The 17379-nt window shown below is 51.1% G+C and overlaps 8 protein-coding genes and 1 non-coding gene across 9 annotated transcripts; 3 read left to right on the forward strand and 6 right to left on the reverse strand.

Moving 5' to 3' along the window:
* The first annotated feature begins 57 nt into the window (after positions 1–57).
* BDW74DRAFT_t76 lies at positions 58–141 on the forward strand. The gene has a single exon. It is a non-coding gene; the product is annotated as a tRNA-Glu (tRNA).
* Positions 142–363: 222 nt separating this feature from the next.
* On the reverse strand, positions 364–2284 carry BDW74DRAFT_148334 (uncharacterized protein). Its single transcript, XM_073723687.1, has 3 exons — positions 1620–2284; positions 987–1563; positions 364–932 (listed from the first exon to the last, which is right to left on the reverse strand). Exons 1-3 carry the CDS (start codon positions 2175–2177, stop codon positions 505–507), a joined length of 1563 nt encoding a protein of 520 aa, XP_073586701.1. The 5' UTR covers positions 2178–2284; the 3' UTR covers positions 364–504.
* Positions 2285–2646: 362 nt separating this feature from the next.
* Positions 2647–4453, forward strand: BDW74DRAFT_114301 (uncharacterized protein). Its single transcript, XM_073721864.1, has one exon. It carries the CDS (start codon positions 3013–3015, stop codon positions 4429–4431), a length of 1419 nt encoding a protein of 472 aa, XP_073586702.1. The 5' UTR covers positions 2647–3012; the 3' UTR covers positions 4432–4453.
* A 21-nt stretch (positions 4454–4474) lies between these two features.
* On the reverse strand, positions 4475–5275 carry BDW74DRAFT_175761 (uncharacterized protein; the record flags this gene model as incomplete). The annotated part of the gene is made up of 1 exon (XM_073728435.1): positions 4475–5275. The coding sequence occupies one exon, from the start codon at positions 5273–5275 to the stop codon at positions 4475–4477; it is 801 nt and encodes a 266-aa protein (XP_073586703.1).
* A 320-nt stretch (positions 5276–5595) lies between these two features.
* Positions 5596–7540, reverse strand: BDW74DRAFT_148337 (uncharacterized protein). Its single transcript, XM_073723688.1, has 4 exons — positions 7082–7540; positions 6875–7033; positions 6334–6828; positions 5596–6275 (listed from the first exon to the last, which is right to left on the reverse strand). Exons 1-4 carry the CDS (start codon positions 7225–7227, stop codon positions 6269–6271), a joined length of 807 nt encoding a protein of 268 aa, XP_073586704.1. The 5' UTR covers positions 7228–7540; the 3' UTR covers positions 5596–6268.
* Positions 7541–7834: 294 nt separating this feature from the next.
* BDW74DRAFT_148340 (uncharacterized protein) lies at positions 7835–9565 on the reverse strand. The gene is made up of 7 exons (XM_073723689.1): positions 9358–9565; positions 9166–9301; positions 8905–9073; positions 8771–8848; positions 8613–8714; positions 8481–8555; positions 7835–8422 (listed from the first exon to the last, which is right to left on the reverse strand). The coding sequence occupies exons 1-7, from the start codon at positions 9371–9373 to the stop codon at positions 8102–8104; spliced, it is 897 nt and encodes a 298-aa protein (XP_073586705.1). The 5' UTR covers positions 9374–9565; the 3' UTR covers positions 7835–8101.
* Positions 9566–9690: 125 nt separating this feature from the next.
* BDW74DRAFT_148341 (ubiquitin-conjugating enzyme E2) lies at positions 9691–13371 on the reverse strand. Its single transcript, XM_073723690.1, has 3 exons — positions 13286–13371; positions 10665–13239; positions 9691–10603 (listed from the first exon to the last, which is right to left on the reverse strand). The coding sequence occupies exons 1-3, from the start codon at positions 13298–13300 to the stop codon at positions 10230–10232; spliced, it is 2964 nt and encodes a 987-aa protein (XP_073586706.1). The 5' UTR covers positions 13301–13371; the 3' UTR covers positions 9691–10229.
* Positions 13372–14342: 971 nt separating this feature from the next.
* BDW74DRAFT_114423 (PRKRIP1 family protein) lies at positions 14343–15242 on the forward strand. The gene has a single exon (XM_073721867.1). The coding sequence runs from the start codon at positions 14547–14549 to the stop codon at positions 15132–15134; it is 588 nt and encodes a 195-aa protein (XP_073586707.1). The 5' UTR covers positions 14343–14546; the 3' UTR covers positions 15135–15242.
* BDW74DRAFT_114396 (chaperonin-containing T-complex subunit CCT3) lies at positions 15194–17259 on the reverse strand. Its single transcript, XM_073721866.1, has 6 exons — positions 17096–17259; positions 16974–17040; positions 16719–16927; positions 16076–16666; positions 15390–16027; positions 15194–15340 (listed from the first exon to the last, which is right to left on the reverse strand). Exons 1-6 carry the CDS (start codon positions 17118–17120, stop codon positions 15254–15256), a joined length of 1617 nt encoding a protein of 538 aa, XP_073586708.1. The 5' UTR covers positions 17121–17259; the 3' UTR covers positions 15194–15253.
* Positions 17260–17379: the final 120 nt, after the last annotated feature.

Consider the following 17379-nt stretch of genomic DNA (forward strand, 5'->3'; position numbering starts at 1 on the left):
GTTTACAGTTGGTTTTGTGGGATATATATGAAATTAAAAATACTCATACAATAAGAATCCGAAATGGTGTAATGGTTAACATCGCTGTCTCTCATATCGCGTGATACACAGCAGCTCGGGGTTCGATTCCCCGTTTCGGAACGGTCTTATCTTTTTGTCTTTTTTTGAATATCTTAGGGTTGCGCAGCGCTCCTTGGGCCTAATGGCGGATATGTTGTTGTCCGGTCTACTTGGAACTTCCGCCGACCTACACTTCCCCTCCTACCATTACACTATTTTTCTTCCTGAGCCATGGCAGAGGCTGATACCCAAGTGCCTCTTCGGTCATGGTCAGAAATTCCTGAGTGATGATGAATGTGTTGCTTATAATCCAGACCCAATGTCTTAAGTATCTCAATCATTACTATTGCGTGGTATCATAAGATCAAAAGATCCGCACGGAAAAGGCATTATAGTACCGTAAGCATCGTAGACCATTCATACTCGCAGCAATTGACCATGTCCTCACGTCCCGGGATACGGCTCAATCTTCCTCTCAACAGGCGCAGAACTCTGGCTGCCAGACCTGCCAAAGATGGAAAGTATGGACTTGGACCTGGTCGGCTTGATAGGCTCGTTCTCGACACCACCAGGCCGATCTTCATTCTGCGCCTGCTCCCCAGCAGTAACGGCCTTGGTCTTCGCCTTCTTCTCCCGCGCCTTCTGCGCCTCTTTGATCCCCTCGCGGACTTCGGATGTCGATGCACCCTGTGCGGCCGTGGTCGTGAGGGTTTCTGTACTGCGGATTTGTGCCGTTTCTCCTGTTTCGGGCGCTGTGCCGTCGGCAGTCTCTTCATTGATCTTCTCGATTTCTTCTTCTGTGACGAGCCGCTCGTTCTCGAGGCGGACTTCGCGGCCGCGCTTGTGGCAGTACCAGAGGACGAAGAGGAGGACTGCACCCGTTAGCCAAACATACAAAAGCAAGAAAATGGGGTGTGTGCACTTACTAAACAACGCCAACGACCAAAGGACATTCATCCCCAAAACCGCCGGGAACCGTGCCCTAAGAAACGCCATGATAGAGCGTAGCATACCTACAATCGCCGCGGGTTTCCCAACGAGTTCCTTTAAGCTCGGCACCTGGATACCCATCTTATTAGCAGCCGCCGCAGCCTTGCCAATATTATCCACGTTGACACCGCTCCGACTTGCTCTCTCCGCGGCGACTGCGATCATCTCCGGAGCTAGAGTTTCCGTCCATCGCTCCGGCAGTTTCTCAATGAGTTTCTGCAGAAAACTCGGTAGATTGCTGTATGTGTCCTGGAGCTGCTTGTTGCCGTTTGTCAGGAGCATCTCGAGATCGTGGTAGGCGGTGGGTACGCCGTTGATCAGGTCTTTGAAGATGAGTTTGAATTTCCGGAGGAGTTCTTGCGTTTCGTCGGAGATGGAGAAGACGCGGTTGTTGTCGGCGGCGAGGTTGAGTTTGTCGAGGATCTCGGTCATGTCTTCGTTTTCACGCTGCGTTTCGGTTTCGGGTGTGTTTGTGGGTTTTGATGCGGAGTTTGGGGGCTGGGGGTCGGGTGTCTATAATATTAGCATCGTGAATGGCTTGGAGCATTAGTAGGGTGGGAGCGACATACCCTCTTCTCACTCTTCCTCCAAATCATGCTCCACGGCCGCCTCTTCTTCTCCGGACTCTTGGATCTGTCTGACCCAGCTTTGGCCTTGGCCTTACCCTTCACATTCTCTTTATCTTTTTCCTTATCCTTTTCCTTGCCATTAACAGAAGACTTCCCCGTCGAACTAGCCGCCAGCGCATAATCGTTCCCGGAAACCGTAGGCTCCAAACCCGCCGCCGACTTCCTCCGCTCTTGTTCCCCCAACTCCTTGCCAAACTCCTCCTCCGGCGACAAGGGCATCTGGCCTTGTGTACTAGGCCTCGGCGGTAGGGCCGGTCCTGGCTCCTCGTCATCAACTGGCGCGTTCACTGCATCTTGATCCGTAGAAGGCGCATCGGCCGTGACGTTTCGCAGAAACGCCTCGTCTTCTGGTGTTAGGACAGGGTCGTGGGATTTGCGTCGCTGCGCTTGTGTCTGTGTCCCCGCCCCTGCGGTAGCCCCTGAGGCGATCTCGGTGTTGGTATTGGCATTTGTATTGTTACCAGTCTTGCTTTTGAAGAAGCTGTTGAGTTGTTGCATGGTGGCGGTACTATCTCATAGCGGGATTTGGAGTAATTAGATGATGAGTTCAGAATATTAGAGTATAGCAGTAGACTCCTTGCAGATTCAAGCGTTATATATCCAGGTTTCTGTGCGCCCAACAAAGAGCGTCTGTCGATCTAAGTTGCGCTGGCCGTGTGACGCTGAGCGATGATATCATCATTTTGCCTGATTTTGGAGGTGTCTAGACTCTTAGTACCCCACTCCAGCCACTGCACAGCCACTCTGCCTCTTATCCCTTGCTTTTTGTTGGTTGTCCAGGAGCAGTATATCGGGCTGTGGCTGGGCATGATCTCAATCGGTGAGATTTGAGTCGTGGTGAGGCGAAGTCCTAATGAATATCATTGGATATGCAAGGTCTTATTAAGGCAAAAGAAAATTGCATGTGAATATGTTTTTTGACTACTGAAGAGAGCTTGGCAACATGTGGTGCCTGCTCAATTGGTATCTGAACTCGGCCATGGTCCAATATTACGCTACCTAGGAACCACTGTTTAAATCGTTTCGACAACATGCAATCCAACTACATAGATCATTTTCCTACCGTTTGATTTCTGACACTCCCTTGAATATCAACTGAAGAAGTTAGCCCGCCAAAAGCTGCATAAGTACCTTAGGCAATGAGATCTAGGTCAGCCTCTAGCTCCGATTCGTGCTTTTGCTCCGAAATAGCATCATCACGCAGCACTGTCAGCCTCATCTCAATCTCACACAAATATAAATCGAACTATCTCTCAGACAATGCTCAAAAAAGATCAAGAATAACACTGGTCCGCTGTCGACAACCAAAACTAAAGTTTGGGAAGAAGAGAGTATGGCCCCGCGCTACCCCACAGTAGCCATCATCGGGAGCGGCCCGGCAGGCATTTCAGCCCTAAAAGCGCTCCACGACGAGAAAGCATTCGACAACATCCGAGTTTTCGAAAGGCGAGACAGTCCCGGCGGAACCTGGAACTATGATGCGGTCCCCCAGCGATTTCCAGGGACGTATCCAAGTGCCGATGACTTGGTCCAACCTTCTACATTCCCTCAAACGACGTCGCCCGCACTTCCTGCAGATGGAACTATGCCAACGGCGATCTATAGCTGGCTGGATACAAATGTACCCGCTGAATTGATGGCTTTCACTCACACCCCATTCCTGGAGGGCAATTCTCCAGTATCGGTGGAGCGGTACGGGGAGAGGAATGTGACGAGGCCGTGGCACGTCGTTGCGCAGTATCTGTTGAATCTGGTGGAGGGCCATCGAGGATCTATCTCGTTCAAAACTACCGTTATTTCGGTTGAAAAGACGGACACCGGCAAATGGAGGCTGACTCTGACACGGCCAGAGGTTGTGGAAGGAGAGACGAGGGACTTTTGGTGGCAGGAGGAGTTTGATGCGGTTGTTGTCGCCATAGGACAATATAACGAGCCATTTCTGCCAAAGATCCCAGGACTAGAGAAGGCTGTGAAAACTCATCCCGAGGCGTTGGAGCACGTGAACGCGTTCAGATCGTGCTCAGATTATGTCGGCAAGAAGGTGGTCGTTCTTGGGGGGAGTTTCTCAGCCAGCGATGCCGTCGGAGACATATACACTCGCGTACAGAGTCCGTTATATGTGTCGCAAAGCTCGCATAGTCCATACATCACCGAGATATGGAACTTGCCGAATGTCGTCGTAAAGCCGACAATCAGTCAGATCGAAGGCCAGGACGATTCCAAACTCAAGCTCACATTCTCGGACGGCTCCAAACTAGAGGACATCGACAAGGTCATTTTCGCAACGGGATACCGGTTTTCATTCCCGTTCTTGTCGCCTGAGCCGCTTGTAAATGCCCACCGGGTGCCCAGGACATACCAGCATGTCTTCAGGGTAGACGATCCCTCGTTGACTTTCCTCGGCCTAGTCAGGGCGCCGTTGCTCTTCCGGATGATGGAGTACGAAGCTGTAGCCGTGGCCCGGTACTATTCCGGACGTGGAGGCGAGCTGCCTAGTCGAGAAGACCAAGAGCAATGGGAGGAGGAGCAAGTGAAGCTCAAGGGTGACACATACAAGTTTCATGATGTCACGGGGGAGATGAGGGAGCATTTGGAGTTTCTGCGAGACCTAGCCGGGCCCCCAGCTGCTGGGACAGATGCGTATGAGTTGCCTCAAGTTGCAGATGAGTGGCTGAAGAAATCTTTCTCAGGACTTCGACTCAAGAATGATTATTGGGGAAGAGTAAGACGCGCAGCTGAGAGTCAAAGATAGATCAGGAGCATATAGACAGTATAAATCGTCACATCTTCAAAGACTAAATCTCAACATCAACGGGAGATATGACCTCGCGAAGCCGTCTGCGACACTCATCCATCTCAGCAGCAGTAACAGAGTGCTCAAACTCGGGCTCTTTCTCAGCCTTTATCAGGGCAAGCAACTTTCCATATTGCGCGTGCTGCAACTTGAGCGGGTTCAACAGTAGATCTTCAACACGGTTGTATATGATGCCGACCCGCCTCAGTGATGGTAGACGAGCGAGTTGCGCGCAGAGTACAGCCCAGGACAGCTGATTACCGAGGGGGCCATTGTGCACGTACAGTGGTGCGGGGTAGAGCCACAAGTACCGTATGCTGTTGCGGGCAGTGTCGGAAAAGCGATCAAGGAGGAAGGTCAACGAAGTCGGATTAGATGCGAAGCCAAATGCCACCTTGGAGAAGAGGACTGGGAGCGCTTCGTGATAGATCTGGTGGTTTGTTGCGAAGAGAGCGACTGGGAGGTGCAAGGCTGGTTTGCGAGTGTACTTTAGGCATAGCTTCAGCTGACGCGCAGAGGGCCTGTAGGCTCTCACTTGGTAAGGTGTATGGTCTCGCTCGACAGTGACTTGAATAAGCTCAGAGGTATCCGAAGAGAAAGAGAAAGCATATCGGTAGATGAGAAAGCGGATCTCAGTGGGAAGAGAGAGAAAGAGCGAAGTATGGGGAATCAGCGTATGGCTCCAGCTGGACTCGGTGATCGTGTCCAGTTCAGTATCTGAGGCACAGACGGTCTCAGACTCGCTGCTGTAAAGTGAAATAGTATCAGGTTCATGATGGGTCTTCAAACGCTTTGTCTCCATGATAAAAGTGGTTTCTGACGGATGGTGGATGGCGCTGGGAAGTTTATGAGGCTGAGAGGCCAGCAGCAAACTTACCGTACCCGGATCACTGCCCAGCAGCCTCATCCTTTACTTATTTAAGTAGAACTAGACAGCATCCTGCACATCCAGCAGAGACTGGTGAAGTGCTTTAATGACGGAGAAAAGCTAGCTTCTACTCTAAGGATATTTGATTGACCCTTGTCCTAGTATCGAGGGAAGCCGCCATGAGCAAACGATAAGAAAAAACCGGCAAAATAAGCCAAAAAAAAAAGGTATGGCCAGGGCAAGACTCGATTGCTTTAGTGGCCATTTCGACCTGCCAAAACACCCTTGCTCCTGCCTAAACTCCTCAATTAGATTAGGGTAGGTAAGCAGCGCTTTACCATTAAGCTACTCAGCCAGTTGTGTTATTATGCTAGGTACTCTTCCACAGCAGGCGTAGGCTAAATAGGTCATTAGTTGACTGAAATTAGACTATTCGTAAACATATACATCTTTAAAGACACCAAGTGTACGAGTATTCGGGTATAAACCCTCTACAAATCAAGCATAACCTGGCCAATATATTATATTCGTCTCCCGGCGGCCTAATCAACCAGGCAGTAGGTTAGGTATAGGTACCATAGCAATCCAAAGAGTGGAGAGGGTACAACGATACAGAAATGGACAGTGGCAGAAGGCTGGCAGTCTCTTTTCAGTTATACAAAGCAAAACACAGACCAGAGTCGAGAACGGCTATCAAACGGCGCGGCGCAATCAACGCAGTCAACGCAAGCAGGTAGATAAGCAAGCAAGCAAGTATGGCGTCGGTGCCGTCGGCCAGCTCGGGAGTAGCGAGCAAAAGGACAGTTGCATGTTGTTCTGGCAGTCTGGCGTAAACGATGTGCTTTGAAGTTGATACAGAGATTTTTTTTTGGTGTTTTCTGGTTTCTGACTGTCGTGCATCATGTGGTCTCGGGGGAAAATGGGGTATTAGATTCTTAACGGGGGCATATGTTAGCCTAAGGATGAGTCTCGACAGGTATACGGAACCCTACCTCATATCCCCGAGGTCATCCATATGATTGCACATGGCAACAAACAGATCAAAAAAGAACTTGTGCCCCATTTCCATCTCGAATTGCATGGTCCCACTGCGCTTGAAAATGTCGCGGGTCCGAATGACCATGGCCAGGTAGTGAGCGCGCAGCCGGTACTCTGAGTCCGGAGTATTGTCGTATGCGTACCGCGCAGACCGAAGAATGATCTCGATGGGAATCCCAGTTTGCAAGCCCTGCTTGCGCAGAGCAAGATCCTTGAGCCCCCCAAGACCATACTTCTCGGCCGCACAGTACACGGCAGTATCCCGGAGAATGAGATCTCCCACTCCAGAGTGGAAGATTGTGGATTGGCTCAGGCCGGTGCCGCCGGGGTGGTGTACATCCTGGAAGTTCTCGAGTTCCCATTTCCTCTGGCTTTTGTTGCGTTGTAAGCGCGGAGTGTAGTCGCCATTATACAGGAACTCGAGAACGCAGGATATGACTTCTGGTTCTCTGTGAGATGTCAGGATTGTGATGTGGACATGGCCGAGTCACTTACTCTTCTGGCAAAACCAACGCTTTGTTCACGCTTCCAACTGGAAATTGATCCCTAAGCACCGAGTCAAAGTAACGAGACCGGGACAGAATATGCTCGTGAGCTACGAAAACACGCTGATCCCGGCTTACAATCAACGTAACTATAGGACTAAGAAGCGACCTTAGCAGAGAGTTAGCGCAGCTAGCATATCATCACACGCTGACTCACTCATCCGCCGGACTCTCCAACGACTCCTGCATCTTCATCTTCGTATACCCATCGAACGACTTCCTGGAGGCCTTGGTGGGCTTGGCCACCTTATCCCTCGAGAAAAAAGAGCGCTTGACAACCATAGCGTTGTCGGTGCTATCCATCCACTTGGTAAAAAACGAGACGAGAGACAGCCAGGTGTAGAGGCAAAGGAGCGACAGAAGGAACCAGAAGAGGGGAAAGGAGCGGACGGCGTAGTCAAAAGCAAACGACGTAGCCGATTCACGCACGTTGCATGGGAAGAGCCCTGGGAGCCTTTCCAGAACAAGATCCGTCTCGTAGTTGAAGGCCTTTATTGACGAAAACCGACTACTGATGCTCGAGATGGAGCGGAGTCCTGGAAAGACAGCTTGCGCGGACGTGCATCTACCTATTCCGTCGAGAAATAAGATGGGATGCTCGCAGCGTGGATTGCCGACTCTGTGAAGCGTGGGGAGGGAAAGAGGAGATGATACGCGGACGGGATGACGAGATATAGGCAGACGCGCTATCATGTGACGGTGATAGGCAGTCATGTGTGACAGCAGTCGGGGTGATTGGAGGCTGAAGATTAGTTGCTCTATTATACATGGAGAACTGTCCAATGAGCGACTGATACCGAAGGAGGGCGGCTATGCTGTAGAGTTGGAGTCACTTTCTTGGCCCAGTACGAAGGCCAATCGGCAGGAATCGAGGATGCTTCGGTATAGTGAGATATGTGTAATATTAATATCGGCGATTGAGGATCAACGGTTAGAAAGCCCTAAAAAGAGCCATAGCTCCTGCGATACCTCTAGCATCTGACAAGGCATAACAAACATGACCGGCTGGCTAGAGAACCCTTATCAACATGATGAACGAAACGGGGGCTAGCTGGATATCGAAACCTCAAACAATATCAGCCATACAGTACACTAGTAAAAACACCCACAGCACCTCATATGCATCACAAACCCGCACCGGACCACGCCTGAAAGCTTTAACGAAGAGAGAGCATGATCAGGCGGTCCTCTTGCGTCCACCACGCTTCGGCTTCTCGACGGGAGATTCAGCTTCGCTGTCTTCCGCAGCCTTCTTCTTCCCGCGCTTTGGAGCAGGCTTTGCTTGCGTGGCTTTACGGTTGCCTTTGGGCTCCGGTTCGGGCGACTCAAAAACGCTGCCATCCGAGTCAGACTCAGAAGAGACCGAGGGCACATTTCTCGGGTAGCCGGTTGCCTTCCTCTTAGGTCTCTTCGTAGTAGTAGTCTCCACGTCGTGGTTGTCACCGTCGACTTGCAGACGAGTTCGCTTCTTGGTCTTGGAGGCAGGGGTCTTCTCTTCCTGAACAAGGATTAGTATCTTACAGTATGCGCTCGTAGACGGACAAAGCTGTACATACTTCGTCTGCTTCCCTGGCTTTCCTTCCCTTTCTCGCGGGAGTCTTCTTCTCCTTAGCCGCGTCTTCGTTCTCGTCCTGTAGATGTGTCAATGATTCTGCTAGCCCACTAACCGCTGGGGGAAGTGCACGTACATCGTCTGCAGCCTTGGCTTTCTTTCCCTTCTTCGCAGGAGCCTTCTTCTTAGGCGCGTCCTCTTCCCCGTCCTCTTCCCCGTCCTCGTCCTTGTCCTCGTCCTGTAGACGTGTCATTCAATTTGCTACTCCACTAATTGTTGGGGAATTGCACATACGTCGTCTGCTTTCTTACCCTTCTTTGATGGAGTTCTCACGCGGAAGCCGCTGGCCCCAGGCACATTCAGTTCGGGGTCCTGAATAGCGTTAGCCCTCTGCTCTCGCGGCGATGTAAAAAAAAAATGAGACTTACACCCTTCCAATCCTCCTCGTCAACGTGACCCTGCTTCACGGCCTTCTTAATCTTCTCCTGAAGATCAGACGGGAGATCCTCATAGCCATCAAGCAAGTCGAAGTCTTGGTCGTCGCCTTCGCCAATAGCATCGATGACATTGCCGATAATTTTGGGCGTAACGCAGCCCCTTCAGCGCCATTGTCAGCCAAGCACCATACTAGACCTTGGCCCAAAAGCCAAATCGTCCGAATTAATTGAGAGAGGTGTGCAATGACTTACCAATGTCTCCAGTACCAAGTTTGGAACTTCGGGGTGTCGACCCAGGAGCCGAAGCGCAACTCGCCCTTGCCGATTTTGACCTTGTTGTCTTTGCACTCCTTGTTCTGACAGCCTGCGCGGCCAGTGGATGCTTGTTCTGCGTCATGTTAGTGATGGCCTTCTTTGAAAAAGTGAAGGGGGTTTTAGGCTTACCCACGCGATACGGCATGTTGACACGACGTCAGCGCCCGCGTTACTTGAAGAATTGTTTTACGTAAACTCAACTAGGGAGGAACGCGCGAAGAAAACCAGAGAAAGGAGGCAAGAAAATAATCAGGTACTCGATAAAGAGAGCGAACTGAATTGATGGAAAGAGTGGGAATAGGACTGAAAGAGAGGGATGGATGAATGAAGATTGAAAGGGTGGAGGTTGCAAAGGACGGGAACGCCGACCACGTCCGCAGAGAAACGAGTCGCCAGACGACCCCTGTTTGCTGCCACCTTTACGACCAGCATCATATTTCTACAAACTACTTGAGCCATGTATAAGATTGTAATCAAGTTTCTAATATACTCCCGTGGCGAATCATGGTAAATACTTAAAACAAGTGCAGAATATCGAGACAATCCAGCGTCTGTACTACGGAGTAGGCGTGTGAGACATAGTACTCTGTATCGGCTCCGTACCCCTCACACACGCATCCTTGCACGAGGTTATGACATGAACATGTATGCTTCGGGGTTGTCTTCATGGTCTACCATCTGGGTTTCTTAAGTGGTTAATCAACAGGGCTTGGCAAATGGTCCATATAGCGTCAACCGTATGGGCTTCATAGTCGAGGACTCTGACATGTCTGTAACCGCAACACAAGTTGGCATGCCTGCCGTGGCCTTTACACAGACGAGTGAGCCCCAGCAGAGTAGGATGTGAAGGGAAGCGACAATGTTATCTTCTCTTTGTCCGGATAAAAAGCCTATCAGTCTATTAAAAAGTCTATGTGAGGAATAGAAATTATATCCGGAGGGAACAGCTGATAGGGAACTATCGGAGATCACAGGTCATTTGGATCAGCAATAGTACTTGCCTACAAGCCCACCCGCTCAATGAGGTCCCGCTCCAGCTTCTCAAGAGCGCCAAGATGTTTCTGAAGCATCACAACACCTCCTAGGCTAAGCCGGGAACAGAGCGCAGATGCGAGAGGGTCCGGGTCAAGATGTTTAGAAGTGCTGTCATGACGCTCGATCATTTGCCGCGCTTTCTCGATGGCTGTGCGTAACAAGTGTGGACGGGTAGAGCCAGGGACGTAGTTCCAGGCTAGAACATCTTCAAGACCACGAACGGGGTGCTCGAGTGCACGTAGGATAAAACTGCGGGTCATCAGAAATACCTTCTCCGTATATTGAGACGCTTCAATGCATCTGCTACCCTCAGCAGCGAGGTTCTCATAGCCGGCTTCGTCTAGAGAGTGTAAGCCCGAGAAAAAAAACAAAAAAAAACAAAGGTACTGGCAAGTACTTACTGTAGAATGGGTTCTTGACAAGGACAAGTCCCATGATAGATACCAGTATCTGCAATACGGTGGACCTTGGCGACCACCGCTCGTCGAGGTCCTGGGTCGGCCAAGTATTGAGAAGGCTCAGGCAGATTCTGCCATCCTCGGACAGGTTCGGGTTGATAGACCCTTGCCCCGTCGCCCACGAATGAAAGTGTGCCGAGGGAGGTGAGATCGGGAACGCCGAGTGGAGGTGCATGTCAATCACAAACGGAGCATGCTCATATGGTGTGCTCTCCGCGCCAATAAGCAATATCCGTACGAGATCCATTCTCGATTCCCAAGATCGCACGAAGATTCCAGGCGGCAGTGAAGTCTGGAGGATCTCGAATTCTTTACGAATGCGCTTCATCCGCTGTATTGATGGGTCAGACATGTCTTTGTTTATGAAGTGATGATCAGCGGGAGGTAGATCATCCAGCACAGCGAAGCCTGGAGGAGACGATGATGGTAAAGGAAAGTGAAGAATGGGCCGCAAGCTGGGCCGTGTAGATGTAGGGCTCGGCGTGTCGTTGATAACAGTCTCTCCCTCGTCAGGCGTTGAAGAACATTCGAGACGTATTTCTGAAACCGTCGTCATCATCCCACTTTGCATTACCCCAACCTTGAGTTCTTTCCCTTGAGTATGAATAAACTCGCTAGGACTATATAAAGCTTCGCTGTCATCGTCCGTGGTCCAGTCGCTGCTAGCGTTGGAAGCGAAAGGATCATCATCATTCTCATATGAGCCTGGTAAATTATCTTGTGCATTGCCAGGCAGGGGTCCATGGGGCTCAAAGGCCACCAAAATCCTCTCGAACGAAACCTGGATATCACGGCAGCCGTTGGCATTTGGCAATCTGACCGTGACATTGCCACTGAAATCCTTGGCAACTATCATGCCAAAGAAGTCATTGGAAGGCGCATCATCATCGTTGTGAATGCTATATCTCCGACGCAAAGAAGGTGCACGTGTCGAAGTTGTATGTTTAAACCAGTCAGAGGATATGACTGAGAGTTTTATTGACTGAAGGTATGCCGCCAAGTTGGAAAACGGATCTGGGGTAACAGAGCCCATGCGGCGGGATGCAGCCGTTTCAGGCATATCATGCGTTGCTGAAGACACGACCGACTGACTGACAGACGTCGGGACGACAATAGCAACTTCACCCAGGTCTTTTCCAAGGGCAGGAAAAGTGGCAAGCTCATAGACGGACACATTCGTAAATTCGTCACCCAATCGACCCAAGGAAGAAGCTGGGTCAAGCGATTTCCCACCATGAAAAAGCTGGACATCGGTGTCCAGATACCAGCGGACAGACGCTGTCCGCTCTCGGCTGTCGACCGTCTGAACGATGCCAAGTTGTTTTATGTGTAGTGTCTCATTCACCCGGCCATGGCCGACGCGTGGCATTATTCTCTTAGGTCTGTGGCCGAAGTCGACAATGCTGACATTATCTTTCATGGCAACAAGGGAACCAGGGTATATTTCGTCTAAGCCTGCGTCACTTGGTTGCAGGGCAGTGCCAGTTTCAGTAGTGCAACTTCCGTCCTGCCATCGTACGATAACCTCAGTTCTAACCGAGACGATCTGAAATATGTTCAAATCATGCCCAAAGCTTTGATGTGCTGGGATACGGCAAAACCCCGAGTACTTCGCTTCAGCAAGCGCTGGGTCACGGAAGCGGACTCGTTGACCGATACCAAGCACTGAATCAGACCTTCCTACCAAAGATTCTTGGCTCGTTGACTGTGTGAAATCGCAGACGATGGCATTTCCCCGTAAGGAAGATACTCGCAGTGACTCATTGGTAGGACCATGGTCTTCATGCCCGTCAGCAAACACGTTGGAGCATTCCCATTGTACGCGGACGCTCTTTGCGGGTGTTGCCAAAACGTAACCCTGGACTACTGATCCTTTGATTCCAGGGGGACGATCCGCTTTGCTGAGATTTGATTTTTCGACGAATACCGATTCTCCAGGATACGTGAAGTCGGTCTCCGAAGTCCACTCGTACTTTCCGTGTCCCATGTCACGCTTTTTCGCACCTGCTTTTGAGAGAGCAGAAGCAGAGTTGGAGATTGAAATTTCTAGTGCGTATGGGTCCAGAGGAGACACAACGCTCGAGTCTGGAAGGAGGAGAACCACGTCATGTTCTACTTCCTGGATAAGACCCAGCTTCTGACGGTAGACGATATGGTCACCTTCTAAGAACTCTTCGTCCTTTCGCAGCTCCAACTGGGGTACATCATAGAGCAAGGTAGGGCCATCCTCCTCTGATGTAGAAGAGCTTTCGAAGCCTTCGTAAGGTTTCTCTGTAAATCTCACTGGCAGGTAATCTCCTGTTATAGAATCGCGAGGCCGATAAATGATTGGCTCGAGTGTACATTTCGCTGATGTACCGATGATCGTGCCACTCATTGCATCGTCTGTGTTGGAATGGCGCTTGACTATCTCCCCAAGCCCGTGGACACGGTCCACGAGTTCCAATTCATTTTCATGCATGAGAGAGCCACCTTTCGAAGATTGCATAAATAATACAAAAACGTGTCCTTCAGGTGGCTGATAATTTTAGAATGTGCCAAACCGGAGGACTTTCTGAACCTACCGTTGATGTAGCCATGAAAGCATCAATATCCTCTTCTGAAGCATCAGCATGATCGTCAGAGAAAAGACCGGCCAGCAACTCAGGCTCTTGATGCTTCCGATAACGTTAACCCGCGCACTGATGAGGAATACGGCATAAAAGACCAGATAACGTACATCATGAGGGCTTCTCTAGTCGCAGCATTAGTCCATTTATTGCAAAAACCTTGCCCAACTTACCAGAACATGCCCTATTAAAGAGGGCTTGGCTTTGAGATAACAGACATCGCCGCAAAAGAACTTGGAGGCTAGGAGTCGGCATGGGTTGTATACGCATTTCCCACTTCAGGGTTACGTACCTTGACTCGAGTCTTAGACTCTGAGGCCGTGGTCGACGAGGCAGATGCAGAATCCATACTGAGGTACCTGCTCAGTAATCTGATATTGGCAATTGACATGTACCTATCTCTGAACGACGCACGAAGACCGGATGAATCCCCTGGTGTCCATGCAGTGAAAGAGATAAGGCGCAGGTAGCTAGCCTCGAATCTCACTGACAAATAAGCCGGACAGTCGAACCCGTATAGTGCGGAGGTATATGACTTCCGGATAGCTTGCTTAAAAGATGAGAAATCGGCAAGAATCAGGCTATCCAAGACCAAGCCGCCATAGAGAGCACAAGAGTCCAACGACAGAGTTAAAGCGATGAGACCTAAGGATTGCGAGAGTGGGAGGGAGATTTGGCGATGCCCAGCACGACTGGAGGAGGCCTTGCCTAGCCCACCATCTGACTGTCACATGCAGGTCGCTTTGTCTGCGACCGACCGTCGACCAAGCTACCAGGCTCGACCCCGAACACAGACAAAGCTATTCTGATCTTGACCGCTGCAGAGAGCAAACTCATCGATGTATCAGTGGCTGGAACGGAGTAGAGGGTGGCATCCACGGCATCCTGTTGGTGGAGTAATCGCCGAGGAGCTTAACCACTGACGATCTGACCCGCCCAGAACCATCAACTTTTTGCTCCTCCATCATCATCGACGCCATCACACGCAGAGCTACCTTTTCCGTCGCGAATCTACGTACGAGATCTGATCAAACGTCCCCAGTTCTTCAGCGGCACCAGAGATTCGAATCTGGACCTTACACCTCAAGCCCGGGCACCGAGATCTACGCGTCCCGGCGCAACCTCACCATCTGCCGAATCAACACGTTTAAACTACCACCCTACGGTCCTACCACATCCCATCCGAAACCCAAGTCCACAAGCAATCGCAACCACAATGTCTGAGCCAGGCCCAAGCTCAATCCCCACCTCCGCCGACCCCCGCAGCCACCGCCCAACAAAGCGGCGCGCCGTAACCCCCCACGGCGAACAAGCGAACGCAATCACCTCTCTCTTCCGAGACCCTTCCAAAGAAATAAAGCTTCCCTCGGCGCCTTCTCAGAGAACAGCTTCGTCGTTACCGGCGCCCCCGGAGATAGTCGCGAACGTGCAGGGATCGTCCGCTGGTGCTGGGTCGGGAGAGTTCCACGTGTACAAGGCGAGTCGGCGGCGCGAGTATGAGCGGTTACGGCTTATGCAGGATGAGGTTGATAGGGAGAAGGATGGGGCTGAGTGGCAGAGGAAGCAGGATGAGGTGAGGAGGAAGGACGAGGAGAAGACGGAGAAGAATCGTAAGAGGAGAGAGAAAAGAAATAAAGCGAAGGCGAAGGGCGGAAAGAAAGGTGGCTCTGGAGGCGGCGATGAGAGCAAGGGGGATGAGATGGACGTTACAGAGGAAAAGCCAGCGACAAACGGAGCTGAAGGTCATGGTGACCAAAGCGTGGAGGCTGTTGAGACGCCTGGTGTGATCATTCATGATGAATGAAGGACCGCCGAGAAAGATGTACAATATGAAGATACCCATTGTAATTTTAGTCTAGGATAGTCATACAGATCAAGTATCATGGCATTATGTACGCGTTTTTATTCCATAGCCCTAAATGTCTATTCATCCCCACCGCCGGGGGCAGCCGCCTGCTGGGCGGTCTTACCACTGCAGATATCATCAACGCGAAGCAGCAGGCATGCGGACTATCAGAAATTAGTGGAAGTTCATAGATGGATAAAGGAAGATGCTCACCTCGACAGCCGTCTTGATGCTTTGAAGCTTGACGGCTTCCGGCTCCCAGACGCCATACTCCTTCATATCAACCAAAGCGCCAGACTCGCCATCCAGACCCCATGTGGTCTGGCCCTCAACGTGCTTAGCACGCATGCGGGTGAGAACTCGGATTGGGCTGGCGCCAGCATTTTGTGCGAGTGTTCGGGGGATGACCTCCATAGCATCTGCGACAGCCTTGTAAGGCCATTGTTGGACACCATCGATAGACTTGGCCAGCTGGCCTAGCCTAACGGAAACAGCCATCTCAATGGCACCACCGCCAGGGCAAAGACGGGGGTGGAAGATAACGTTTCGCGCAACGGACATAGCATCCTGGAGGTTACGCTCGATCTCGTTGATGATGTCCTTGGAGGGACCGCGGAGAAGGATTGTGCAAGCCTTGGGGTTCTGGCACTTCCTGAGGAAAGTGAAGTATTCGTCACCGATCTTCTCAATCTCGAAGAGACCGCACCCGGTACCGACATCGGATTCCTGGATATCGTCCACACGGTTGACGATCGTTGCACCCGTGGCTCTAGCGATACGGTTGTTGTCTGTTTTCCGGACTCGGCGGATAGCTGTGACGTTGGCCTTCATCAAGAAGTGCTGCGCAAGATCTAAATATGTTAGAGCCAATATTTATTCCCAATGGATAGACGACGTACCAGAGACACCCTTCTCGGTGATGACAACGTCAGGCTTCAGAGCCAGGATGGCGTCACACATGTGCTTGACCTGCTCCTCCTCAATCTGCAGGATACGGTTCCAGTCGTCCTCCTTCGAGATTTCAATGTTGGTTTGTGATTCACCCTTCTTGTACTCCAATGGGCAGTCCAGCAGGATGACTCTGGGGTTCTCAATTCTCCTCCGCATCTTGGGGTGGGTAATATCCTTGTTGACCATCACACCGTCAATAACTTCGCTGTCCTCGATCTGACCACCGGGGATCTTCTCAATACGAGCATATCGCTTGATGTCGACCTCTCGCTTACCACCGCCGGCGTCGAAGGACACAGTGCGGACCGCCTTCAGCGCCAAATCGCACATCAGGTCCGACCACCTGGAAACAAACTTTGTGCCGATGGATGACTTGATAAGAGTGTACATAGCCTTGTCGTCATCGATGTCTACGGGGAGCGAGACTTCCTCAACGATCGCAAGGGCGTCGGCGAGGGCACGTTTGAAGGCGGAGATAATGACGACGGGGTGGATGTTACGCTCGAGTTGAGGGAGGGCCTGGGCGAGCATTTCACCAGCTAAAGAGTCAGCATCCTTCAATTGTGTAGTCAAATACGCAATGTAAAATACCAAGAATGATAACGGTGGTCGTTCCGTCTCCGACTTCCTCGTCTTGTGTACGGCTGAGCTCGATCATGCTCTTAGCGGCGGGGTGGGAGACTTCGATTTCTCGGAGAATAGCGTGACCATCGTTGGTAAGGACAATTCCTCCCATAGGATCCAGAAGCATCTTGAGCATGGCCTTGGGTCCCAGACATGACCGAATAATGTCCGCAACTCTGAAAATGCGTTAGGACGGAGCGGGGGACTGGAAAGTTCACGTACGTCTTTGCGGCAGTGATATTCGACAACTGAGCTTTGCGACCGACCTGCCTCTCATTGGAGTTGGTGTCTAGGCTGTGTTAACTTTGTATAGAAAAGGGGGACAACTTTGTCGGATAGCGTACTCATCACCACCACCGGTGCCTGCATTTTGGCGGTGTTTCTGCGGTATTATGGAAAGAAAGCGGAAAAGCGACACAAATACCCGCGGCGACAGATAGGATATATCCAAATCAGGGGATGAAAACGTCAAACAGCCGCGCTCTGGGGTATGATATCTGGAGTTGCTGTGCCCGCCTTCACCTCAAATTTCCAGCGCTGCTCGAAGTGGGATTGCGGACTGGAAGCTCACCGCCACTAACCTCCTTTTGGCCTAGTCTTACTTCCCCTGTTTACTGCCTAAGGAATC

This window comes from Aspergillus multicolor (genome assembly GCF_047715735.1).
Source record: "Aspergillus multicolor strain CBS 133.54 unplaced genomic scaffold BDW74scaffold_5, whole genome shotgun sequence".
NCBI classification, from domain to species: domain Eukaryota; kingdom Fungi; phylum Ascomycota; class Eurotiomycetes; order Eurotiales; family Aspergillaceae; genus Aspergillus; species Aspergillus multicolor.